The sequence below is a fragment of the Panicum hallii genome, chromosome 3, assembly GCF_002211085.1.
Source record: "Panicum hallii strain FIL2 chromosome 3, PHallii_v3.1, whole genome shotgun sequence".
Classification (NCBI taxonomy): Eukaryota; Viridiplantae; Streptophyta; class Magnoliopsida; order Poales; family Poaceae; genus Panicum; species Panicum hallii.
This window is the reverse complement of record NC_038044.1, coordinates 14,780,228-14,805,823: the sequence shown is the minus strand read 5'-3', so window position 1 is coordinate 14,805,823 and position 25,596 is coordinate 14,780,228. Positions and strand designations below refer to the sequence as shown.

General features: G+C 49.6%; 3 protein-coding genes across 9 annotated transcripts; 2 read left to right on the top strand and 1 right to left on the bottom strand.

Moving 5' to 3' along the window:
* Positions 1-4,581: 4,581 nt before the first annotated feature.
* On the top strand, positions 4,582-7,538 carry LOC112884791 (ribosomal protein L11 methyltransferase). 2 transcript variants are annotated; one of them, XM_025950361.1, is made up of 8 exons: positions 4,582-5,006; positions 5,115-5,198; positions 5,319-5,459; positions 6,058-6,123; positions 6,253-6,420; positions 6,520-6,849; positions 6,950-7,077; positions 7,170-7,538. In XM_025950361.1, the coding sequence occupies exons 1-7, from the start codon at positions 4,674-4,676 to the stop codon at positions 7,046-7,048; spliced, it is 1,221 nt and encodes a 406-aa protein (XP_025806146.1). In that variant the 5' UTR covers positions 4,582-4,673; the 3' UTR covers positions 7,049-7,077; positions 7,170-7,538. The 2 variants fall into 2 exon arrangements, with proteins under 2 accessions (XP_025806146.1, XP_025806145.1); XM_025950360.1 differs by having other exon boundaries at positions 6,950-7,538.
* Positions 7,539-7,649: 111 nt separating this feature from the next.
* On the bottom strand, positions 7,650-13,345 carry LOC112884790 (glyoxysomal processing protease, glyoxysomal). Of its 6 annotated transcripts, XM_025950358.1 has the most exons (15): positions 13,214-13,345; positions 12,821-12,987; positions 12,673-12,719; positions 12,390-12,573; positions 12,257-12,307; positions 11,911-11,985; positions 11,086-11,202; positions 10,878-11,009; positions 10,670-10,788; positions 10,138-10,223; positions 9,971-10,065; positions 9,222-9,891; positions 8,894-9,095; positions 8,519-8,607; positions 7,650-8,396 (listed from the first exon to the last, which is right to left on the bottom strand). In XM_025950358.1, the coding sequence occupies exons 2-15, from the start codon at positions 12,884-12,886 to the stop codon at positions 8,167-8,169; spliced, it is 2,163 nt and encodes a 720-aa protein (XP_025806143.1). In that variant the 5' UTR covers positions 12,887-12,987; positions 13,214-13,345; the 3' UTR covers positions 7,650-8,166. The 6 variants fall into 6 exon arrangements, with proteins under 6 accessions (XP_025806143.1, XP_025806139.1, XP_025806142.1 ...); XM_025950354.1 differs by having other exon boundaries at positions 12,673-12,987; positions 13,214-13,339; XM_025950357.1 differs by lacking the exon at positions 13,214-13,345 and having other exon boundaries at positions 12,821-13,031.
* Positions 13,346-15,003: 1,658 nt separating this feature from the next.
* Positions 15,004-16,475, top strand: LOC112885264. The gene is made up of 2 exons (XM_025950922.1): positions 15,004-16,204; positions 16,441-16,475. Exons 1-2 carry the CDS (start codon positions 15,004-15,006, stop codon positions 16,473-16,475), a joined length of 1,236 nt encoding a protein of 411 aa, XP_025806707.1.
* Positions 16,476-25,596: the final 9,121 nt, after the last annotated feature.

Below are 25,596 nucleotides of genomic sequence, written 5' to 3'. Positions count from 1 at the left end.
ATTTGGACGGATGTGTCCTTTTTCGCCACAATTGTAGCAAATCTTGTTCTTGACATCCATTGGCCGGAACATTCCCTTCCTGGAGTCAAAGTTGAAGCCCTTCTTATTGATCTTCTCATTCAAGCGTGTGAACTTTCTCATCATGAGAGCAAGTTCTCCATCATCTTCAACATCGGATGAGCTCTCATGATGATCATCTTCTTCATTGCTTAAGCTTGAGTCTTGTTTGACCATCTTGAGCTTGCGGGATTTGTTTGTCTTGGTCTTTAGAGTAATTGACTTGCTTGATGTTGGCTCTTCGGACATACCAAGAATGCTCATTTCATGAGCGCGAATTTCGCCCACAAGTTCTCCTACTTCCATTGTGGCGAGATCCTCCTTTTGAAGCATAGCATTGATAATGTTATACTTGGGCTTCGGGAGGAGCATGAGGATCTTGCGATTGATGGATGCACTGTCAATTTTGGATATTTCAAGTGCATTAATGTCCTTGACAATGACATTCAAGCGAGAATACATATCATTGCAATTTTCATGAGCTAGCATTTTGAAGGAATCATACTTAGCTCTAAACAAGTGATATTTTTGCTCACGAACTTTGGTGGAACCTTCATGAATCTCAATGAGCTCCTTCCAAATATCACTTGCTAGGTCCATGCCATTTACTCTAGCAAAGACCTCCTCACTAATAGCTTCGAAAATTGCATTTCTAGCTCTAACATTCCATTTTAATTGGTCGGGGGTGGGATCTCCGGTGAACCCGACTTTAGTTGCCAACCATACTTCGGGGGCAATCGCATCAAGGTATGCGGCCATGCGAACTTTCCAATAGGCAAAGTTCTTGCCCTCGAAGTGAGGCGGCGAACCACCCATCTTGGCCATAGCTCTAGGCGGTGAAGCCTAATGATCCAAATGAGCAACGTGGCTCTGATACCAATTGAAAGGATCGATGGACCAAGAGGGGGGGTGAATTGGGCCTTTTTCAATTTCTAAAACAAGATAAAGCAACCTTAACCTATGCAAAACTAGAAAGGCACCAATTCACCAATCGGGTAACTAAACTACTTACACAAGCTAGGAAGAATAAAAAGAGACAAAGCCTAGCAAGGTAGAGCTAACTAGTGATCCCTAAATCAAGCACATGAATGAATTGCATGAAAGATAATGCTTGAATAAGTAAAGTGGACAAGGGACAATCGGATTTTTTTCCGTGGTGTCGATGTGTTGGCACACACCCCTAATCCACGTTGTGACACTCACAAAGAGTATTGTCACCTCCCAAGTCACCAAGACGAGGGCGCTCACTAAGAGTCTCCGTTCACCATCCCGGTGTGGTGGAGATCAAGCCACGTACAATCTTCTTCTCCGGGCTTCCACAATCCTTGGCAAGCTCCGCGAGAATCACCTCGATCACCAAGATCGCCTAGGTGATGCCAATCACCAAGAGTAACAAGCTAAGGCTTTCACTTGAGCAAGAACCAATCACCAAGAATGGATGCACACAAGCTTCTCTCTACTCAAGTTCTTAATCTTGCTTCTTGAATGATTGAATGAACAAGTGTATGAAATGATGAAGCTCAAGGTGGCTCTTGACTGTAGTATGTGTGTTTGGGTGTTGCCTGGTGTCAAGAGTGGTAGAATGACCCATTGGAGGGGTATATATAGGCAGCTCACACGAATAGAGCCGTTGGAGAAAAAAGCTGCGTAGCGCCGGTTAATCCGACGTCCCTCCAATTGTCATCGTCGGTTTAACCGGTGAATGTAAACTGCCCCATCTGAAAACTAGCCGTTGCAGCTTGGGCAGATTAACCGTCGTTGCATCGGTTTAACCGGTGAGTGTAGTCATCCATTGATTAACTGAAATACCAAGTCACTGGACAACTGCACCGACGTCCAATTTCAAATAGCGTCGGTTTAACCGGTGAGTGTAGTTGTCCACTGATCAACTGAAAACCGAGTCTCTGGACAACTGCACCAACGTCCAATTTCAAATAACGTCGGTTTAACCGGTGTATTGACTTGTCTTGACCTGTAGACCATGTTTAACCGACGTATAGAAAACTTGAGACGTCGGTTAATCCGGTGATAAGGATTTTTCTGATTTTGCCTTTTCTGACTTGAGTTTTGAATGAAATCCAAATATTTCTTGAGATATAAGTTAAGAATCACGTATTTGAGCTTCTAGAAACTTGAGTGATCATTGTGTGCATCCATTTTCAAATGACCATGTCCATGCTCACGTTACTAAGCCTAAATCCCTCTTAATAGTGCGATCACTACAAAACTATAAAACCTATACTAACCTAAGTGTCCTTCTCAATCTTATGACACTTAGGACTAGAGAGATCCTTAGTCTTGACATATTATTGAGTTGAATGCCGAGATCGCCTTTTTGAATAATGAAAATTAGGGGCCTCTTTTGACATATAACCAAATGAGCGATAATGATCTAAAAATCTGCACAAACTCATTAGTCACAATAATGGTTGTCATTAATCACCGAAACATACCTTGAGGGCCTAGATGCTTACAAACTGAATGAACAAAACTATGAAAAAATTGGAGAGATCAAGTCATCAATCTTCAAATGAATCAAAACTAAGAATTATAGATTTGAAGCAGTGCAAACACATCACCGACGAACGCCATCATCTTTTCCGCTTCAAGTCAATCTCCACGCCATCCATGCATTCAGCCAGAGGAGAGCTGCTCGTGCGCCCAAATGCCACCGCCGTCGTGTGCCCACCCGCAGGTCTCGCCTCGCCGCCGCGCGCTCGTAGGCCAAGCTCGCCTCGCCGCCACCCGCGCGCTCGCAGGCAGCCTCGCCTCGCCGCGGTTGGGCGCTCGCAGGCTGGCTCGCCTCACCGCGGAAGGGAGGCGTGGGATGATGTGCGCCGGGCGAGAGGCCGATGGCGGGCGGGCGGCTCCGGCAGGCGGCGGCAGCGGGGAGCGGGCAGGGTGGTGGCGCGGCGGCCCGCGGCTACAGGCGGGTGGCGGCGGCGGGCTGCGTGCAGGTGGCGACGAGAGGAGGGGCGCCGGGGTGATGGGTGGCGGGTGGGGGCTGGATGGATGAGAATTTGGTTGGCCGGGTGGAATGGAGGTCGGCGGCTTATATATTTAGGGTTTGCTGGGTGCATTGGGCCGGGCTGCATGTATTACTGGTCCCAATGCACCCAGCCAACAATGGATAAAAAGATAATGCCGGGAAAAAATTGTTTGATTCTTCATCATGCATGCCTATGTTTGATGTAAGCTTGCCTATGCACTTAATCTCTGTTGTAATTACAGTAAATGAAGAAAGAAATAGGTATTTGCAACACAACTAGGCCAAGTTACCACAAAATAAACTCCAAACCATATTCGTGCGCATCAAAAGGTAAATAGACATTAAGGTAATTCTTTTATACCTTTTGCAATGAAAGGAGTCGATGCTCTGTGAAATCTTGCTGCTTTTCTACAGGGGCTGATGCTTTAGAGGCCTCTGTTGCTGCTGTTAGCAAATATGGTGGTGCCAGTGTAGGGTACCGCACAAATGTTGGATGCCCTAATTCCTGCTTCTACTGTGATGAAACAGGTTGCTTCTTGATTCTTATTTCTCTTTCTTCAATCTTCAATCATCCATGGTTTTCTGAAAAAATTACCATGCTGAGCAGAGACTTAAGGCTGGGGAGGATCCTGTGACTGCCTTCATTGCATCTTCTGAAGCAGCATCAGCTGGTGCTGAATCCACTAAACAGATGCAAGCAAAGGTACCTTACCGCGGCGGGGGGCAACGGAGGTCGGCGCAGGGCGGTCGCGCGGGGGCCGGCGCTGGGCGGCGCCGCGGGGGCCGGCGGGGGGCGGCGCTGGGCGGCGCTGGGCGTCGCGCGGGGGCGTCGCGCGGGGCGGCGCAGGGGGGCGTCGAGGAGGGAGGATTGGATCGGGGAAGAGGATAAGCTGCGCGAGAAGCGGGTCCGGTCCGGCTGCTGCGTCCAGTGCGTTTTCATGCGATATCCGGAAGTGCTGCTGGGAAGCTGGGCCTAGAAACGGGGTATTTGGCCAGTCCACGACTTAAACTTGCTCAGGAGCTGTGCCAAACAGAACCTTAATTCGGATACTAACAATCTGGGACCGAACTGATAACTGATTTTTTCGGTTTCAGATATTTCGGTTCCGGTTAGTTATGCCCACCCCTCACTAGATGTGTTTGGCATGGAGATCTGGGAGCGGAGCTGAAATTTGTGGAGCGGAGCAGTTCCAAACACATCCTAAAAATAAGCAAACTTGCTATGAACCCCGTAGGAAGTAGTCTTTTAAGCATGCAAAAACAACTTTGAATTCATTTTCGTTTTCAACTGTGCATCAAAACAACTTTTTAGTTTTTTTGCGAAACAAAAACAACTTTTTAATTCAATTTCATATCAGTTTTCTAAATAAATTTTACTTGACATATGTCAAAGAAAGCAAGATTATGGCAAACAATCATTGATGCCAGTACTATCTCTACTACCTACCGTAACCGTAACGCCGCTAAAACCACATGTGGCAGCACGATTTTTTGAAGGAAACAGGTAAAAATAAAAGCCAAAAAGGCAAATTCTGAACTGTAAACTCCACGCTGTGCATAGCCGCCAGGAGCGGAGCGCATCAGGTCTGTCATCTGTGCGGCGTGCGAGTGTGCCGCCGGCGCCGAGATGCTGCCGTCGCTGGCTTGCGCCGGCCGCGCTCCTCTCCGCCGCCTCGTCTCCACCACCTCCTCTCCCCGGGTCCTATCGCCTCACGTCCCGTACGCCATCAGCAGCCGCGGCGGCGGTAACCTCCCGCCTCTCCTCCTCCCGCTCTACGCTTGCTCCTCGCCGTCCCGCGACGGCGCGTGCGGCCCGGCGAGCGGCGCCCGGAGAGGAATGAGCTTCTGCGCCCGCGCGGTGGACGTCGGGGACGAGACGCCCTCCAGCTCCGCTGCCGCGGGCTCCGACCTCTCCGCGCCTTACCTCTCCGTTCGCATCAGGTGCCGCAAGCAGGACGCGGTCAGTACATCGCGCTCTCTCGGAACTTCGTAGACACTTCGATTCCTTAACCTACCTCGACTAATTTCAGTGTCTTATGCACTTTTTTCGTGTGGCATTGCGAACCAGGAAGTTCTCTCCGAGGCGCTCTTGTGCTTCGGTGCTAGCTCTGTGACTGTGGATGACATTGCCGATGCTGGAAATCTCGATGAAGTGAGTGAGTACTTTTTTGTGCGAGAATATTTGCAATTTCCTTGAGCATATACCGTTCAGATGAATTTCCGGCAATTGTTTGGGGGTAATTTGAGTCCACAAGAAATGTTAATTATGCAGATCTCCATAACCTCCATATATGCCGATGGGGAAGACGTGGACTCGAGCGTTTCAAGTGCCGCTAGCTCAGCTGGTTTGAACTACAGCGCAGTGTATGAAACCTCTGTTGGGAAGCAGGGCGATTGGGTGGCAACTGTGCAGGTTCGGACTGGATGTTTGTACACTTTTCCTGTACATGGCCTTTAAATGCCACTGTTGCTCTTCTGTTCCCTCCATTACGTGTCACACACAGTCCCTGTTCGTTTCCTGCCCCTAAACTTTAGACCCATCACATTAAAGAAAATTAAATAAAATCTGTTTATAAAACTTTTTACACAGCTGGGTGCTAATTCGCGAGACAAATTTAATAAACCTAATTAATCCATAATTTGCCACAGTGATGCTACAGTAATCATCCGCTAATCATGGACTAATATACCTCATTAGATTCGTCTCACGAATTAGCACTGGGGTTCTGCAATTAGTTTTGTAATTAGACTTTATTTAATACTTCTAAATGACAAGATTCTCTTTGATGTGACACCTCTAAACTTTAGGCCCCAGGAAACGAACCCACCCTTAGACCGTATATATATGCTTTGGTAAGTTTTGACTTTATAGCTAGGCGTATGGCTCATAAACTGGGGTTAGCCATTGGCATACTGTTTATGGGATCCATTTTCTATAACCTTTGAGTTGGGTGCACGGTTTTTGCTTGTCAAATGCTTGAAAAGTTAGATTACTATTGTGGTTGCTGCAGGAAACATACGAGTCCACTGAAGTGGCTGACGGTCTTTGGGTGGTTCCAAAATGGAGAAGTCCCCCTGTATGTATTCACATCATGCTGTTTTCATTTGTTTTTTAAAAGAAATTCTAAGGATGCTGCTTGTTTTTTCTTTCTGAATGCTAACAATCTTGAACTGAGAGATTTGTCCTCAACCTTTTCCATTCACAGGATCCACAGGCCACAAATATAATCATCAATCCAGGTTTGGCTTTTGGGACGGGGGAGCACCCGACAACTAAGCTGTGCCTTCTACTTCTACGGGAAGTTATTAAAGGGGGTGAACATGTCTTGGATTATGGAACAGGCACTGGAGTTTTGGGGATTGCGGCTCTGAAGGTACCAAGTCTTTGTATGTTTGTTCACTGCTGGAAAGTGTCACGATAATAAGGCAGTGTTTCCCTATTTCATTCGCTCAATGTTCGCTTATGAATGCAGATGGGTGCTGCTCTCGCTACTGGGATAGACATAGACCCTGAAGCTATAACCTCTGCTTCTGAAAACTTGTTACTGAATGGTTTACGTTCCAACCAAATGCCTGTTTTCTTGGTACCAATGAATGCTCAGCCTTCATCCTTCCCAAATGCCGTTGACAAATCAGAAGAGAACAAACTAATCAATAACCCTGACTTGAAGTCTTCCAGAGGAACATACGATGTAGTTGCAGCAAACATACTTCTGAATCCCTTACTGGAGCTGGTTGAGGACATAGTTGGTTATGCAAAACCTGGTGGAGTAGTTGCCATTTCTGGAATTTTAGAGGAGCAGGTAAAGGAATTTGACATTAATTTTCTAACATCGTCATGCCTCCTAGAGTTTATTTGCTTATTTATATGTTCCCTTTTGTACTTTTTGTCTCATAATTCAGGTGCCAAAAGTCAAAGACGTTTACTCAACATACTTATACAGCGTATCGGTATCTGAAATGGATGGATGGGCCTGTCTTCAAGGAACGAGGAGAGTGTAGTGGCAAACTTTTTCTCTGCCACAGTCAAAGTGCGTTTGACCATACAATTTTCTGACCATTATGAGAGCCTTTCCTCCAGAATTAGAAATTTTTATCCTAACTTCTTGACTCTTTTTGGTAGGATTACTTGAATATCAGAGATTGAATGTTTTGGACGACAATAGCGTGTCGAGTGTATGTTCCCTATGATGGATTAAATATGTTTGAAGTGATAATCATACAACCTACATTATTCATTGGTCATGGCATGCTTAAACATTGTTGATTTTTGCATTGCCACACCAACTGTTGAGATTGTAAGTTTGGTTGCCACCTCGCTGCTTGAGAAGTCCGATTTTACTGTATTTGACAGACTGATAAGGCTTGAGAAGTCCTATTCTACTGTATTTGATTGACTGATATATCAATTTCAGGGTTTGGGAAGTCCTATCTTACTGTACTAGACTGACTGATATATCAATTCTTGGACTTGAGAAGTCCTATATTTTTACTGTATTTGACTGATTGACATATCAATTTCTGGGTTTGAGAAGGCCTGTAATGACGAACAGATCACACGCTTCTCCGTGGTAAGCATAAGGTATATGAAATGATGAGCAGATCACATGCAACACCCCAGCTTGATTTTCTTTGTTAGGCTATATCAGCCTAGATGAACGAACACTTTTAGTACACTGGAAGTAGGATTACAAGAAATGTTTAAAAAATACCTTTTCAGTTAGTGCAGCAAATGACAGAGATACTAGTCCTCAACTAGTTAAAAAATCTATATTCCTTCACAGATTTGATTTTTGATATTCTTGTAGGCAACATGTCTTGAACTTCTGGAAGTAAGCCCCATTGTTCTCTGACAACACATTTCTGCTGAAATCTGGGAGCAAACTATGTATTACTGGCACACAGTGTCTCTCCTGAACAAGGCTTTGCCCAAAACACCATAGTAGAGTGGCATGTAACAGTCTGACATTTTGTTAGGTAATCTGAATCCCTCAACCAATGTTTTCCCTGACAAAGCAACTTTTGCACTTTGCCCATGACCAATAACTTGAAATCTTTGTTTAAAAAAAGGACATCGAAATCTTATCCCTACAATCCCACTTCCATTTCTCGATAAAAATCTATATTTTGCTGGGGATCTTGTGCTTAAAGAGTTCCTTTAGATCTGTGCTAGATTTCAGAGTTGCTTGCTTATCACTAAGAAACTTTGAGAACTCCAGAACCTTTTCGTCTTTGGTCTTTTCAGGGGGGTTGTCGATAAATGGGGATGATGATGGTGCCAGAGCCCAAACCGATGAGAGCACTTCATTGGGTTTGTCCAACTCCTCCAGAATTGCGGGCTCTCCAATTTCTGCCAAGAAAGGAGAAAATTGAATGCATTTCTTATTTCATATGTATTCAAAAGGGTTTTGATATCATCATTGTTGACTAAAGTTGAGAGAAGAGAAAAATACAGGCACACTTAATTAGCACCTGAATACTTGAAGATTGTTTCGAGTGATTTGCATGGGATGCTGAAATTCAGATGAGGTATTGTGCTTCCGGCACCATGCTTAGCATTACTGGATATAGGAACAAAAGGAATAAGTGGTGGGAAAAAAAAGAGGTTTTTAGAAAAGGCATACTTCACAATTCTTCTAGTCACTAAAATGAATGGAATAATGTTGGCAAGTTAGCTTGCGAGTAGCAGGAACGTTAAGATGGTTTTAAATATATTTCCCAAGTAGAATATGCCCAACATAAAAGATAGCAAGTTCATACTGTCGACGAAATGGTGAAATAACTTGATGAACTTAATAAAGTCCTTGTTACTTTCTGAAGTAGTGCCTCAAAGGTCTTATTATATACCTTGTTATTATTCCAACCATTAGCCCATGCGAATTAACAAGAACACCACCACTGGCCCCTGGATGAACTGCTGCTGTTGTCTGCAGCATTACTGGCATGTCCATATTGTCAGCCTCCACAGTACCAGAAAGATGAGAAAGTTGAGTTGATGGAATTTGGACAACCTTTGACACAACCCCAGAGGATAGAGACGAGCATAGGCCTATATTCAACTGAAATATCAGTTCCATAATATCAAAACTCAAAAGTCAAAACAGTTGAAAGGGCATGCACATTGACCAAAAGAAGCATCAAACTGCTCCAAGCACCAGATTCTAAGATTTGTCACCTGATCGAGGTCCAAAAAGGCCATGTCCAACAACATATACAGATGATCCTGCTGTTGGGCAAACAAATTCTGGTCTGATTGTATTTAATTCAATTGGAACCTTTTCCATTTGAAGCAATGCAACATCAAGCGGACCCTTCGAGATAAAAACCACACTTGCGTTGCACCACATCTGTCTCTCCGCATGGTCCAAACGAACTGATATTCTCTTCTCTCTTTTGAAACCCAAGTTAAACAATGAAACCTCATGTTTGACAGCATCTTCATTAGAAAATTTGCATTGCTGCGGCTGCAATGATTTGTTTTCTCTGGCATTGAGATATTCTCCAGCAAATGAGGTTTGTACACCTGAAGGTGAAGTTCTTCCGAATCTCCAAGGTTCCAAGAGATGAGCATTTGTCAGAACTAAACCCCTTTTGTTCAGAATAATTCCTGAAGCCCAAGATGATTCACCAACCGTAACAAGAACAACTGCGGATATAGCCTCTCTTATAGAAGAGGGTGAGATGCAATACTGGTTAATTTTGTTGACCATAGAAGAGAAAGACATCCTTAATTCCATTGTTTTACTATCAGCATTTTTGTCAGGTAGCTCACTTGGGTCTCCCCCAATTTCCTCCAGTTTCTTGTTGTTCCATCCAGTGCATATTGCATCCCATGGAACCACGAGCTGGTATGCAGATTTTAAGATAGCTAAGTTTACATTTATTCGATGTGCAAATGTATCTTGTTGAAACCAGTGAACTCACCTGAACTTCTATCTTGCTGCCTTTCTGTCTTAATGGGTTCATCAGCAACCCCACAAGGCAAGAATTTTTGTCAAACACTGGACCACCTTCCATACCTTGGTCCATTAAGACATTATCAAGAGCTAATGTCATAGTATATGAGAAAAGAAAAATGGATTGATATTTACCAGGGAGACAGTGGATGTCAGCCATCAGCAACGAGCTCCTCATAGCGCATGGAGGAAGGCAATTCGCAACAGCACCAACTGATATGCTGCTTAATGAACGCACATGTGTACAAATGAATACACTCTTACTCTGTTTTAGGATAATGCGGCACAAAAAAAATACTGAATAATAGAATGTCATGCTGTTCTAGTTCCAGAATATCAGCATCTAGTTACAGTGAATATGCCTTCAAGGTCAATAGACATACGTGGAACAAAAGCTACGATTGCATATGCTTTGGAAGCTGTAGTGATGACATGCAAAGCAAAGAGTTAATAAAATGCTAGATAGCATCAGTTTTACATTATCTCCATACATATAGCATATGGAATAGTATCAGGTTTTGCAAAGTCTGGAGTTTAACATTACATAAGTCAAAATTATGAATGCCTATTTTCTTGTTATCAAATCCAGAGATTTGATGGGTTGCATGTGCTAAGTTCTGGTGCAACTAATAGACATCCTGCTAAAACCAGTAGAATAAAATAATACCTGTTGAAGAAATGGAAGGGTGACAGGAGGCCGAATGGAGATCCTACTACCAGCAAAGAGTCTCCTCGGTGTTGCATCTCTGAAACATTGATTCGTCTTGCATTCTGATCACAAATGACCTAGAGTTTTAAGTACAGGAAAAAAACTATAGCTTGTAATTTCAAGGTGCTAAATGTCCAGGAAAGGAAAACGTCAACCTGTGCCTTACATTTGAATTGATGGTTGAAATTCCTAGAATAGCAATTCTTGTGGCAGACTTGGCCAACATCAATGTGCCTATTGACTCTACAGATGCATTATTCCTGTTAGACTTCAGGGAAGATCTGATATCATTTTCAACCTGAGAAACACTAATGTTAGTCAATTTTAGTGCAAGACAAAGAGGCACAGCAATTTAATTTGATAAACAAAGAGACCTGTTTCTGATTATCATCGGCCAATGACCAGCCTACATCCCATGATGGTCTTCCGATGAATGAGTCGTCATGTTTTAGTAAGGATAAAACAGAGTCAGCAGCTGTAGGGACATCAACCTAATGAAGAAATCAGGCTGCTGATCAAACATTTAAGCATAAGCATTGAGGGTGAAGACTAACCAAAACCTACAAACTTTTCTCTTACTATTCAATAGAAGCAACCTTTCTCCCATTAAGTGCAATGTAGATAAAACTCATAACTAAGGGTAAATACAGTTCACTTGTAGCTAAGCAAAATAATATAAAAAATAATATTTGTAAGATGTAACAAGGACATTTAAATGAAATTACTCTTTTCTTACTTATCTCAGTCTATTCCAAATGAGCAGCCCAAAGCCATTCTTAAGTTCTTATTGTAGGTAATTGGTAGGATGAGTGGATGACAGAGAACATTTCAGTGGAAAGCCAAGCAACTAGTCCTTACCTAAAAAATGAATCATCAACAGCTAATAAAGATTAAAATATTTAGTAGAACACTGCATAAAACACAATTTTGACAGTGGTTTAATTAAAACCAATAAGGGGCTGCTGCAATGCAGAGTTGCATACCCCATTCAACTGAAAAGTAAATGCACATGGTGTGTAAAAAAAAATAATTCGAAAGTCCACTTGTGCATCACCGCTTTTTCTGAACACAGAACACCCTCAAAATCTAAATGAACTAAGAAAACAACAGCCTTTATCCTATTACATATTAATGCCTGCTAATATTTCACGCATCTATTTGTAGCACTATAACCTGACTGAAGAAATGACAGTACTTACCATGGCAAGCAATCGAGCTGAAAGCCACCGTGGAGGTCCAGACTTTCCATCTCGAGTGTTCCCCAACTCCTCATGCTGCACACGGCATAGCATATTCAGGAATTCAGGAAAAAGTTTTTTGAAACTGGTATTTTGGAAAGATATTCCTACAACAGTACAAGTATCCGGATAGTATATCATGCATTAGCTACATATTTGAGTTCTACATGTCATTGAATCACTTCCATCAATCATCAGTGTGAGTCCGTTTAAGTTTTCTTCGCAAATAACTGATTATCGGTGCTGGAATGCTAAGCATGAAGTGATCTAGGATGCCAAAGTCCACACAGACGCTTATTATCCTTACCTCAACAAGCACATCAATACGTGCCTGCGGTACCAGCCTCGGCTGAAATTCCTGCAGGCATCCAAACAAGTAAACAAGCAAGCAAAAGTTTAGCACTAGAACGAGTGATTACAGAGTCCTGTAACCTACTAACCTCGCCGGGGTTACCTCGCTGCTCCGCGACCAGGAACGGCTCGACGAGCGACGCCGCCGTGAGCGCGACGTCCCCCGCCGCGTGCCCGCGGGCCGCGCAGACACGGTCGAGCAGCGGCGGCGGCTCCGCCAGGGCGCCCCGCGGCAGGAGCAGGGCCGACGCCGAGAGCGTGGTGGACCCCGACCTGGAACCCAAACCAAACCCAGCACCAAGTCAGCACAGGGCTTCAGGAAAGCTCGAATTCAGCCAGCGACACGACGAATCGGGGGGAGGGGGGACGCACTGGTGGAGGTGGAAGGCGTGGCGGCGCATCTTCAGGCCCTTGGGGTCCTGGAAGCGGAGGCGCCGGACATGGGGAGGAGCACGGCGACGGCGGTTAGCGAGGTATTGCTGATTGAAGATGAGGTGGTGGTGCGGAGTCGGGGACTGACCGGGCCGACGATTCGGGCCATGGCGGCGAAGTGGCGCGCCGCCGCGGCGATCTCCTGCGTCTCCATGGCGGCGAAGTGGCGCGCGCGGGGACTGATCCGCAGAGCTGAATAGCCGATAGCTACGGTTGCTTCTCCGTTGGGGAAGCTTCTCCTTGCTTGCTCGGGGTCTGGATATGCAAAAGCGAATGTGAGCTGCCGGTGAGTCAGAATTCATATAGTTTCAGATGTGCCGTTTAGCATCTGCTCGCCCTTTTAGTCCTCCTCCAACGGGTGGCGATGTCGCCAGCTTATGTCGGATTCCTTCCGACGTGGAAGAGAGAGAGGAGTAAATCAACGAGCCAGCGACTATTCCCTGATAGTCTCGGATAGAAACAGAGGACGTTAAGAGTCAACCTAAACATCGACGCGGATCGTTGCGCTTCCCTCCCCAAATCCATACCGAATCGTCTTCCCTTTGAGCGTCGCGCGTCCCGCCTCGGAAGCGCGCCAATTCTCCGGCTAAATCCTTCCCCGCGTCTCACCTACGCGCCAATCTCCCCTCCCGCCCGCGCGACTGCGCTCTCCGTCCTCTTCCCCCCCTTTATTTTCCTCCTCCAATTTCTTGTTTCGTGAATCTACTTGCTAGCCATAGCTGTTGCTGGACAGCTCCCGTTCTCCGCTCATTGCTCGGGCCTGCCGTCAACGAAGGCTGCGGCGACGAAGACGTTCCCCACGTCGACGACGACCCGCGCGGCAAGATAAACGACCGGTCCAAGCGAGTAGTAGCTCCGCCGCCGCAAACTCGTCTGGATCTGCAGATGCTCCTAGGTGTATCGACGGCACCATGTCAGCCTCCCTGTAGACCCTTCGTGCCATTGCTCCACCTATAGGAGCCCAAACCGGTAAATCAGATGTGATTCAGTTGCAGCAAACTATTAATTTCTACCTCCGCTCGTGGATGTGTTTAGAGTAATGTTCTCTCCATTCTGCAGCTCGGTGGAATGGACCTATACCACAAACCAACTCGTTTGGCTTTGCACCTGCAGATTGGTAAGACCGACTCCAACCGTTCGCGAGTTGACTTTGCTGTACTACTGTGATGAGCTAATGATTCATATTATCCGGGCTGAGTTGAGATGTTTATTTTCAGCCTATTTACTTTGACCTTTTGTGCAGCAGCACAAAAGGGCCACAGAGATAGTTTGTAGCTTATCAGCGTACCTTCTTTACACTTGCCGTCATTAAAAGCAATAAGAAGCAACCCTATAGATAGTCCGTTAGACCATCTCCGGCACAGCAGTATCTCCCATCTCCCTATTATTTTGGAATTTTTGCTACTATTCACCTCTCCAGCAGTCCCCCAAACTTCTCCCCTAAAATCCGGAGGCACCCCGCGGCTACCCATTCCTACAGGCTCCTTCTCTCTCCCCCATTCGCGGCCATCCAATACCGTAGCGACACATGGCAGCGGGCCCGCTTGCTGTTGGATGCCTTCCCGTCCCGTGGAGACGACGCGGCGCGCGGAGGAGTAGGGCGTGGCCGTCGTCGCGCGGAGGAGCGGGGCGTGGCCGCCGTGGAGGAGCGCCGCCGTGGAGAGCCGGTCGCGGTCGTCGTGGCCGGGGGCGGCGGTAGGGCCGCCACCCCGACGCCGGATCTAGAGCAGGGCGCTGGCGCTCCGTGCAGTACCTCCACCATCGTCGCCCTCGTGCTCGCGCTCACCGTGTTCAGGGTCAAGAACCCCATCCTCACCATGAATCGCGTCACGCTGGAGGATCTCGGGGAGGAGCTCGGGGAGGCGGCCAGAGGAGCTCGTGGAAGGGGCTCGCGGAGCTCGGAAGGGCGTCGGCTTCACTTCTGCTGCTGCTCGGGAGCGGAGCGAGGAAGAAGACGACGCTGTTGGATCTCATGCAACTGCACGGCGCGGGTCACGCGAACGACTCGCGTCTGATGCGCTCTGCTCTGCGCGTTCCGTTCCGCGCCATGCGCTCCACGCCCCGCGCGCCGCGCGCACTTGCCACGCTCCGCATGGCTCCCCGCGACTCTCCTGTAATCTAGCAATCTAGCAGAGATTAGTTAGTCTCATGCATGCATGTAACGTGTATAAATACTACACTCTGAATCAATACAAGTGTGGTTGATTCAATCCCTCTCTACATGGTATCAGTTACCGTGTGATCCTACATCCCCGCTTCCGCTCCAGCGCCATGGCGCATTCGCCGGCGCACTCCTCATCCTCTTCCAACTCTGGCGACTCCGGCCTCCCTCTCGGCGCGCCTCAACCTGCCTCCCTCGCCGTGGTTCAGACGGTCAACATCCGCAACCACGTCCCCATCCTCCTCGACCTCTTCGACTCCAACTACAGCCAGTGGCGCTGCCTGTTCGACTCTGTTCTCGGCAAGTTTGGCCTCGTCGGTCACGTTCGCTCGCCGCCGCCACTCAACGAACGCGATGCCGAGTGGCGTCAAGTTGACTGCACCCTCACCAATTGGATCTACACCACCATCAACAAGGGCGTCTTCGACCTCGTCTACAAGCCCGATGCCTCTGCGTTCACCATCTGGACGGATATCGAGGGCCTCTTCCGCGATAATGAGATGCAGCGCGCGGTTCTCCTTGAGGCCGAGTTCCGCAGCATCATTCAGGGCGACCTCAGCATCTCCGACTACTGCGCCAAGTTGAAGAAGCTCGCCGACAGCCTGCGCGACGTCGGCCACCCCGTCTCCGAGCCCAGCCAGGTGCTGAATCTGCTTCGCGGCCTGAACAAGAAATTTCGCCATGTCAAGCCGGTGCTCACCTCCAAGACGCACACCTTCATGAGTGCGCGCTCCTACCTCCTCCTCGAAGAGCTGCAGCTGCAACAGGACGACAAGGCGGAGGCTGGCCAGGCGTTCCTCGCCAGCCACGGTGGTTCTGCCGGATCCGCTCCGCAGGGCGGCGCCTCCGGCCACGGTGCCCCCTCCTCCGGCACTGGAGGCTCCTCCAGCGGCGACACTGGCGGCAACCGCAGCTCCCGCTCCAAGCACAAGCGCCGCGGACGCGGCCCCACCACCGGCTCCACCACATTCGGCGGCAACAGCTCCGGCGGCGCACCCCAGCGCCCACCCGCTCCGTGGATGGGCAACTTCAACCCGTGGACTGGGCTTGTCCAGGCCTGGGGCGTGCCCTTCCGCGCGCCCGGCTCCGGCGTCCTGGGTCCTCGTCCGCCGTTTCAGGCCCAGCAGGCGATGATGGCCCATCACCAATCTCCTACTGCTCTGGGGCCTTCTTCCTCCTACGGTGCGTCGCCATGGGACACCAGCGCGCTCTACACCGCCCTGAACTCTGCCGGCGTCGCCACCCAGCCGCCGAGCTCCGCAGATTGGTACCTCGACACCGGCGCTTCATCGCACATGTCGTCTACCTCCGGTATCACCTCTTCCCCTCGGCCTCTCCCCTTTCCCTCTTTCGTAACCGTTGGAAACGGCGCCCGGCTGCCTGTAACCCATACAGCCGTCGCTACCATTCCTACATCTTCTTCTCCTCTCCATCTCAACAACGTTCTCGTTACTCCTTCTCTGATAAAAAATCTGGTGTCCGTCAAACAACTAACCCGCGACAACAATGTCTCAATTGAATTTGATCCCGTTGGTTTCTCTGTCAAGGATCTGGCCACCCAAACGGTGATGCTCCGATGTGAGAACTCCGGCGACCTCTACCCTCTGCGGCTGCCACAACATCATGCTCTCACTGCTTCGTCAACACCTTCGGTGGAGCTGTGGCACAACCGTCTTGGGCATCCAGGCTCGCGCGCTCTCCATCAGATCCTGCAAACCTTTGATTTCCGATGTAATAAATCAGCAGCTCATTCTTGCCATGCTTGTCAGCTGGGCAAACATGTTAGACTGCCTTTTGCCTCTTCAGAAACACCAGTTTATTTCCCTTTTCAATTAGTGCATTCGGATGTCTGGACATCACCAATTTATAGCAATTCGGGTTACAAGTATTATGTTGTTTTGATTGATGCTTACACTCATTACATATGGACTTTCCCCGTTCGCAGCAAGTCTGATGTTCAAAATATCATTCGCTCCTTCTTCTCCTACGTCCATACACAGTTTCAGCTCCCCATTCTAGCTCTCCAAACTGACAACGGGCGCGAGTTTGATACTCATGCCCTGCGCCATTTCCTAGCTGCCCATGGCACTAGCTTTCGTCTCTCCTGTCCGCACACTTCACAGCAAAATGGGAAGGCTGAGCGGATCTTACGCACGATTAACGATTGTGTTCGCACGCTACTAATCCAAAGTGCAGCTCCCTCTTCGTTTTGGGCGGAGGCCCTGAACACGGCGACGTACGTCATCAACAGGCGCCCTTGCCGCGCCACTGGAACCATGACGCCACACCAGCTCCTCCTCGGCTCCCCACCCCTCTACGACGAGCTCCGCGTCTTCGGCTGCCTCTGCTACCCCAACCTCACACCAACGGCCGCGAACAAACTCAGCCCGCGCTCCGTGGCGTGCGTCTTCCTCGGCTACCCCAACGACCATCGTGGCTATCGCTGCTACGACATCGCCACGCGCCGCGTCTACACCTCTCGCCACGTTAACTTCGTCGAGACCGTCTTCCCGTTCCGGCTTGCGACGCCGGCCTGTACACCCCCGACGTCGCCGTCCACGGCAGCGCCCACCGACGATGATGACCCGCGCCCCTGTCCGGTGCCTGGGCCTGTGCCGGAATCGCCTCCCACAGTCCACACCGGCTCGTTGCCGTCATCTCCAGGGGCACCCACCTGCTCGCCGGCCGCAGTCACGGCCACGCCGTCGCCTCCACCTGCTACCGTGCGAGACGCACCGCAGCCACCCCAACACCACATGGTAACTCGCGCCAAAGCAGGGATCCGCAAGCCCAACCCCAAGTACGCCCTTGCCGGTACTACGTCAGCTATCTCTCCCATCCCACGCTCCGTGCGCGCAGCACTCAAAGACGCCAACTGGCGTGCGGCGATGCAGCTCGAGTACGACGCCCTTCTCCGCAACAACACCTGGACACTGGTTCCCCGACCCCCAGACGCCCAGGTGATCACCGGAAAATGGGTGTTTCGCCACAAGTACCGGTCCGACGGGACCCTCGAACGCTACAAGGCCAGGTGGGTGGTTCGTGGCTTTCATCAACGACCGGGGATCGACTTCGGCGAGACCTTCTCCCCGGTCGTCAAGCCAGCCACTATCCGCACCGTCTTAACGCTGATCGCCTCCAAGAAATGGCCTGCGCACCAGCTGGACGTCACGAACGCGTTCCTCCACGGCAACATCACGGAACGCGTTCACTGCCAGCAACCGACGGGGTTTGAGGACATGGCGCATCCGAATGCCGTGTGCCTCCTATCCCGTTCCCTATACGGTCTCCGTCAAGCACCTCGTGCCTGGTTCACCAGGTTTGCGGAGCATGCCATCTCCCTTGGCTTCCGGCAATGTCGTTCCGACTCCTCACTGTTCGTCTACGGCCAAGGCACATCCATGGCGTACCTACTCTTGTACGTGGACGACATCATCCTCTCTGCCTCCACGACGGCCCTGCTACATAAGATCATCGCCAACCTCAAGTCTGCGTTCGCCGTCAAGGACATGGGTCCCGTCAGCTACTTCCTCGGCATCGACGTCCGGCGCACTGGCGACGGCTTCGCTCTCTCCCAGTCCGCCTATGCTCTGGACATCCTGGAACGCGCCGGCATGACTAACTGCAAACCAACAGCGACCCCTGCCGACACCAAGTCCAAGTGTTCAAGCACTGAAGGTGTACCTCTGAAGGCCGCGTCCTGGTACAGAAGCATGGCTGGTGCACTCCAATACTTGACACTGACACGGCCCGACATAGCTTACGCCGTTCAACAAGTATGCTTGCACATGCACGCGCCCAAGGAGTGTCACGGTGCGATGCTCAAGAGGATCCTTCGCTACATCAAGGGAACGACGACGCTTGGGCTCTATCTCCATGCCAACAAGAAACCAACGATCACCGCGTACACAGACGCCGACTGGGCAGGGTGCCCCGACACTCGCCGCTCTACATCTGGGTTCGCTGTCTTCCTCGGCGACGCGCTCATCTCATGGTCGTCCAAGCGACAGACCACCGTCTCCAGATCATCTGCCGAGGCGGAGTACCGCGGCGTGGCCAACGCAGTGGCAGAGTGCTCTTGGCTCCGGCAGCTTCTTGGCAAGCTCCAATGTGCTGTTCCTCAGGCGACGGTGGCGTACTGTGACAACATCTCGAGTGTGTACATGGCTCGCAACCCCGTTCATCACCGGCGAACCAAACACATCGAGATTGATATACACTTCGTTCGGGACAAGGTGGCCGTCGGCGAACTTCGCGTTCTACAGATTCCAAGCGCTCGCCAGTTCGCAGACATTTTCACCAAAGGGCTCCCGACGGCGTTGTTTGAAGATTTTAGGTCCAGCCTCTGCGTCGGATCGACGAGCTGAGACTGCGGGGGGTGTTGGATCTCATGCAACTGCACGGCGCGGGTCACGCGAACGACTCGCGTCTGATGCGCTCTGCTCTGCGCGTTCCGTTCCGCGCCATGCGCTCCACGCCCCGCGCGCCGCGCGCACTTGCCACGCTCCGCATGGCTTCCCGCGACTCTCCTGTAATCTAGCAATCTAGCAGAGATTAGTTAGTCTCATGCATGCATGTAACGTGTATAAATACTACACTCTGAATCAATACAAGTGTGGTTGATTCAATCCCTCTCTACAGACGCGATGGGAGGAGCCGCTGGAAACTACAATCAGACCATCTCCGGTGGGTCCCACGCTCTTTTCCCCCAATATGGGTAAATGGATGGGTACTGTTGCTGGAGTTGGTCTTAGAGTTGGTCTTAGAGACATTGGCTCTAGTAGAATCTTAGATGGAACTAGCTAGAACTAATTAGAACCGTTGGAGGAGGCCTTGCTGCGTAGGCGGGTCGTCGTTACTCAGATTCCCATCATTCTAAGGAACCGTGCATCGTAGTGGCACAAAACACTCAAATCAATCAATATTAATCTTCACGCGCCCAAAAGGAGACAGCGAGAAGAATGTGGTCACGTGGCTGCGTGTGCATCGTTCCTCGTCCGCGCCCGATTCCAACCGGCTTGTTTTGCAATCAGGCTACACGAGACCAATATACTGCAGGCGCGTGACAGATTGACACAGCGCGATGGCACACACTCGACTCTGCAGTGGATTAGATATGAGATAAAGAGTAACTCCAGTAGATCTTCTAAATAAATCCTCATCTTAAATTAGAATCCTCATCTTAAATTTGAAGGATAAAATAAAAAGATTACATTCCAGCAGATTCTCTACTAAAGATCGTATCTTAGGAAGGTCTATAAATCCTTTTTTCCACCCTCTATTCTTGGAGGATCTCTAGGGAGCCTTTTATTCACTGATAAATGGGTCTCACCCTTTAGATTAAAAAAAGAGGGTGAGATTTAGAGACTACTGCCGAAGTAGGTTAAAAATCTAGTCGTTAAAAAAGGCCTTTACTCAAGAATTTACTCAAGAAGTAGTGAGAAGCAGAGAGTCTGATTGGAGATGCTCTGGTACTCCAGCTAGGGTGCGGTCGGCGGCTAAATAGATATCTCGAGATCGGTCCACCCTGCTCGAAATATACAGTCCCCTAGCGGTTAAAATGTTCCATGCGGTCATCAGACTCCTCGTTAGCCCGTCCATTATTGAGCATTAGCATTGCATTATATTTCCCAAAGGAGAAATACTGAAATCGTCTCCATTGAGAGCTCATGGTACATATCTGGGCCTGAAGAGTTGAAAACTATATCGACCTGCCTACATGGAATTATGGAAATCGTTTTGCATGGTTGGCGCCTGGAAATTAGCATGTACTCCACTGGATTGCTAGGAAGAACCTGGGTTTTTATCAGATACAGCCATTTGTAATGAGAAAAAGCTTTTTTTTTAAAAAAAAAGTTGCCTTTGTTGTCCATTCAAGAAAAATTGATGTACCACTACCACTGTAGCTGATTCAGCAAGAACTCGGCTACAAAAGTTCTTTGAGCTTTTTTCTATTTTGTTTCATGTACAACTTATATTTATATTTAAGACACAATATTAGTGACCACCTGCTACCACACCCATCGTCCATTGTACACTGCATTTACAATTTATCCCAAAGCAATGAACCATGGAATGTACAAATTCACTTGGCGGCGGCGTATATGATTCGCTAGCACATTCTTCGGTGTCAAACGAGCGCAGCGGCCACAAGAACCGCGGTGGCGGCACTGGAGACCCTCTAGGCGCCACGCCCAAATGGATCGCCACCGTCAGATTCATCGTATCCTCCGTAGTCCCGTAGTCGTTCCAGTACATGTTTCCTCCACCGACGGATCTGCCGCCGCCAGTCCTGCTTGAGCTCCTTCCGCCTACGGACCGGCCGCCATTACCCTTGTTTGAGCTCCCTCCGCCTCTCCTCCCGCCCGCGCTTCCTCCACCCCCTGCGCCGGTCCTTCCGCCCGCGCCCCCTCCACCCCTCCGCCACTCCTCCCGCCCGAGCTCCCGCCGCTTCCTCCACTGCCACCCCGCGCCCGGCCGTGCACATGGCGACTTGGAGGCGCGCGGCCACGCAGAGCAGCAGCAGCAACGCCGCGAAGAACTGCAGCCTCGCCCTGCCTCACATGGATGTCTCGTCGGTGCACATTCCCAGCCCGGCCGGCCTGAATGGTAACGGTTGTCGAGCCGAGCGTTTTATACAGTGCGGGAGTGGAAGCGGGGCGAATTGGCAGTTGGGAAGACAACTGGGAAGGGGAGGTGCACCTTACACTTCACTTCTACTGCCTTTGGCAGACGCGTGGGTAGGGTATGCAATCATCTCTCGGAAGTCAGAACGGCGAGAGCGATTGGCGGATCAAAGCGCGCGTAGCAAGCTTTCACCACTTGATTGATTAGATAAGCGGTCAAGCACCTTGGTAAACAAAATCAAATCAACCGCTGAAATACTGAATCAATAATCCAAAATGGGGAACGGAGCATAAAACTCCTCTCTCTCACACACACAGTTCTTTCCCTGCAAGTGCATGATACTTCCGGAATCCATCCAGATCGATAGTAGAGGCAACATGGAACCGTCTCCATTAAGGCCCCGTTCGGTTACCTCCATTCCGGGCCGTTCCTGGCTCGGAACTAATCCAGCTGATCATTGCTACTGTAAATAAACCTGCCATTCCAGCTGGAACAGGTCCAGACACCTGTTCCCATGTAAACCAACGGGCCCTAAATGATTGATGATCGATCTACTTCCACGATAACACGGCTTCACCCAACCATTGCTAAACCAAATCACAGCTCACGTGCTCATTCGACCTACAGGAGCCGATCTGCTACTACCAAACTGCTGCAACTATTTCACTCGGCGGCTCTAACCTATAATTGACCCAGACCTGATCAAACGAGGGCAGCGGCCGCAATGGCTGCGGCGGTGACGCCAGTGGCCCTCCAGGAGCCACGGCCACGCGGTTCGCTCCCATCAGATACCGATACCGGTCCAGCGGCGGCCGCCGCTCCAACGGCAGCTCCGGAGAGCCCGCCTCCGCTCCCTTCCTCTTCGTCGGCGCCTCCTCCGACGAACCCTCCCTCCTCTCCACCTTCACCGGCGCCAGCACCGCCGCCGCCGCCTCCGCCCCTCCACCGCCGCAGACAGCGCCCTGGAAGCGCGCGGCCACGCAGAGCAGCAGCAGCAGCAGCGTCGCGCAGAGCAGCCTCGTCCTCCTCCTTCCTTCCATGGCCGCCACGGTCGTCTCTGGTCCTGGGCACACTCAGATCGATGTACAGATGATATCTCGCACTCGCAGTAGCCCAGGACCGCGTCCCGTATCGTCCTGGGCTGGTTGTTGGCGTTTTATACGTTGATCGAGAGAGGGCGAGCTGAACGTATATCTCCTACATTTTGTGTTTGCAAAATAACTGAGATCATTTTTACGCGCTGCGTGTGCGGTTCTGGTGTTTATCTATAGATTTTGTGCTTACAAAGAATACCTGAAATCATTTTTTTAATTTGGTGTTTATCTAGCGTCTAACGAACTAATCTCAGAAAAGAACCACGATTGACTGACTGTCGTTCTAACTGGTTGATTGTGCTTTCAATTGGGTGTTGTTGATATCTGGGAAGTTTGGGACATCTATCTGTGTCTGCATGTTTTGATTTGCTTCATCTCTTTTCAGTCTAGATTTTGCTTGCCCTATCTACGTATTGATTGCATGACCAGTTTGACATTGGTGATCCCTGTATCGAAAAAATGACACTTGATAATTTGAGGCAGGTCAGCACATAGTTGATGAGTTTACGTTGGTATGGTTTACTTGCATTTGGTGATTTCAGATCTGAATGGTTGGCTGTGCAATATTTTGGCTCTCCAATGGACAACAGTGATCCTCCGTGATGTGAGGTTCGAGACCTTGGATATACTCAGAATTCTTTTAAGCTGATCTTGGTTGTGGTAACCGTTTGTGAAGAGATGTAGGCAGACATTGGCTGCAGAGATTGGGCAGGGTAGAGGTTTGGTTGTTGATGGTAATTTTGATATTATGGTGATACAGTCGGTAGCTATGAGCTCTGATTGAATTCATGGTTAGGTCTGTATAGGAAGTGAAGTCGTTGGGGATGGATTGACCTTTTACCCAAGCGGAGATCACACACTGGAAAGTTTGTCACAGTTTTTGGCGGAAAGAAACAATGCATGCATCAAAGAGCCCAATCATGGCACACGCGAACACGATTAGCTCTGTACTCCTACTTCCATTGCCCGACGATTCCCGATCGAGAAAACTGATCCGAAACCGCCTGCATTCGTCCAATCTTCTCCCAAAAAAAGCACGGTTAGATGAGATGCTACTGGCTGCTGAATCATAGCCAGCCACTCCTAATAATCAGGCGAGAGCTTGGTACTCACACGTACAAGAACCGATCTGCCACTGCTGAACTACGGCTACTACTTCATCACACGGATAATGCTCTCTTGCGCCGCCGATCGTCAGCGCTAAAAGATCGCGGCGGCCGCGAGGCCGGCAGCGGCGGCGCCGGACACCGTCCAGGCGCCGCGGCCACGAGGGCCACCCGCGTCGTTCCGGCGCCCGGCGTGCGCGCCCGATCCCGCTCCTGCAGGCACGCCGTCGTACGGGCGGCCGCCGCCGCCGTACCCGCCGGCGCCCCTCCCTCCCCCGCCCCCGCCTCCCACCGGAATCTCGCCGCCGCCAGCGCAGCCGGCGCCCCGGAGGCGCGCGGCCACGCAGAGCAGCAGCAGGAGCACCGCCCAGAGCAGCCTCGCCCTGCCCCCCATGGTATCAAGCCCGACGAGATCAGATGATGTACTATGGAGGAGAATGATGAGGCCGGGGTATTTGGCAATGGTGCACGACACGTACCGGTGCCGCGCATTTTATACGGTGAGAGGGCGGAACGGATTGGCCGACGCGCACGAACCGGGAAGCTGTTGCGCACGGCACGGGTCGTTATTAAGTATGTCTCCAACGGCGCCCTCTGAACCGTTCTCTACCCTATATATAGAGAAGATTCCGTTCTCTATTGCTCCAGCAGCGTTATCTAAATGGTTCTCTAAAATAGAGAACGCTACAGGTTTCCTCTATATATAGAGATTCTCTCTCCTCTTCTCTATTTTTTCTTTACGTTTTAAACACTGAATTAAATAAAAATAAAATATGTCCATATCATTTGAGGTATGATAAATACATACGTACAAAAATTTGGAATAAAATACGTTTCTAATATACTGTTTAATGTATAGAAAATGAGATTTAGAGAACGTTGTTGGAGAGAAATGAGATATAGATGAGAGAATCTTGTAGAGAATTCTGTAAAATGAAGGATATAGAGAAGGATATAGAGAACGACGGTTGGAGATAGCCTAGCTCCACGGCTCCTGATCTCGGCAGGTGGGGTCGCGGCTCACTCGGGTCTCTCTAGCGGCTTACCGGTTTGGTCGTGCGCAACAGTTGGTACAATGTATGCACACGCATGATGCGTGCTCCTCCTCTTCTCCAAATGGCATCTGCGAGGTTTATTTGTGGTGCTGATTGGAACGACTGTGCATGCCCTGGCCCGGTGTTGTGCGGCCGATCGACTTTGTGCTAAGCTATAAAACCGTTACATGTGTGGGTGTGGCGCGCCTGGGCCCTCTGCATGCATGGCAAGGAACATAAAGGAGCATGGCCCCATTGGCGCAACTCGTCTGTCCATGGAAATTGACAATGAGCAGGCAGACGCTGGTGGGATGGTCGCCACACACAAACCTGGCCGCTGCCGATTCGAGGTGTCTCATGTTCGGGAGCTCAGCGGGAGTCTTGCTCCTCTTGATTTGAGTTTTATTATGCGCGGACATTGCAACTCTGCTGCGCTTTTGAAGCATTCCTTTTTCTTAAAAAGAAACAAACAAAAACGGCCAAACAAAGCAACCTGTGATTTAGTGAGCTGCACCTGCGGCGAGATTGTAATCGTGCTGTGTTTTGATAATGCAAGATATAATGCCCAATAATGCTAAACTTTAGCACTAGTTTATCCAAACATGAGTGCTAATAGGGTGGGTTAACTTTAGATAAGATTTAAAAACTTTAGTAAAAATATAAGTGCTAAATTTTAGTACTTAACTCACTACGCCAAAACAGCAAATAGGAGCAAGCAATCTGAGACAAGCCTCTAAGGGCACGTCGCAGATTACAGAAAGAAAGACGCGCTAAAAATGCGGGCGCGGCGCTGCGTGGGGTGGGGGAGGGTAAGAGACAAATGCCAGACGGGCCGTGGTAGG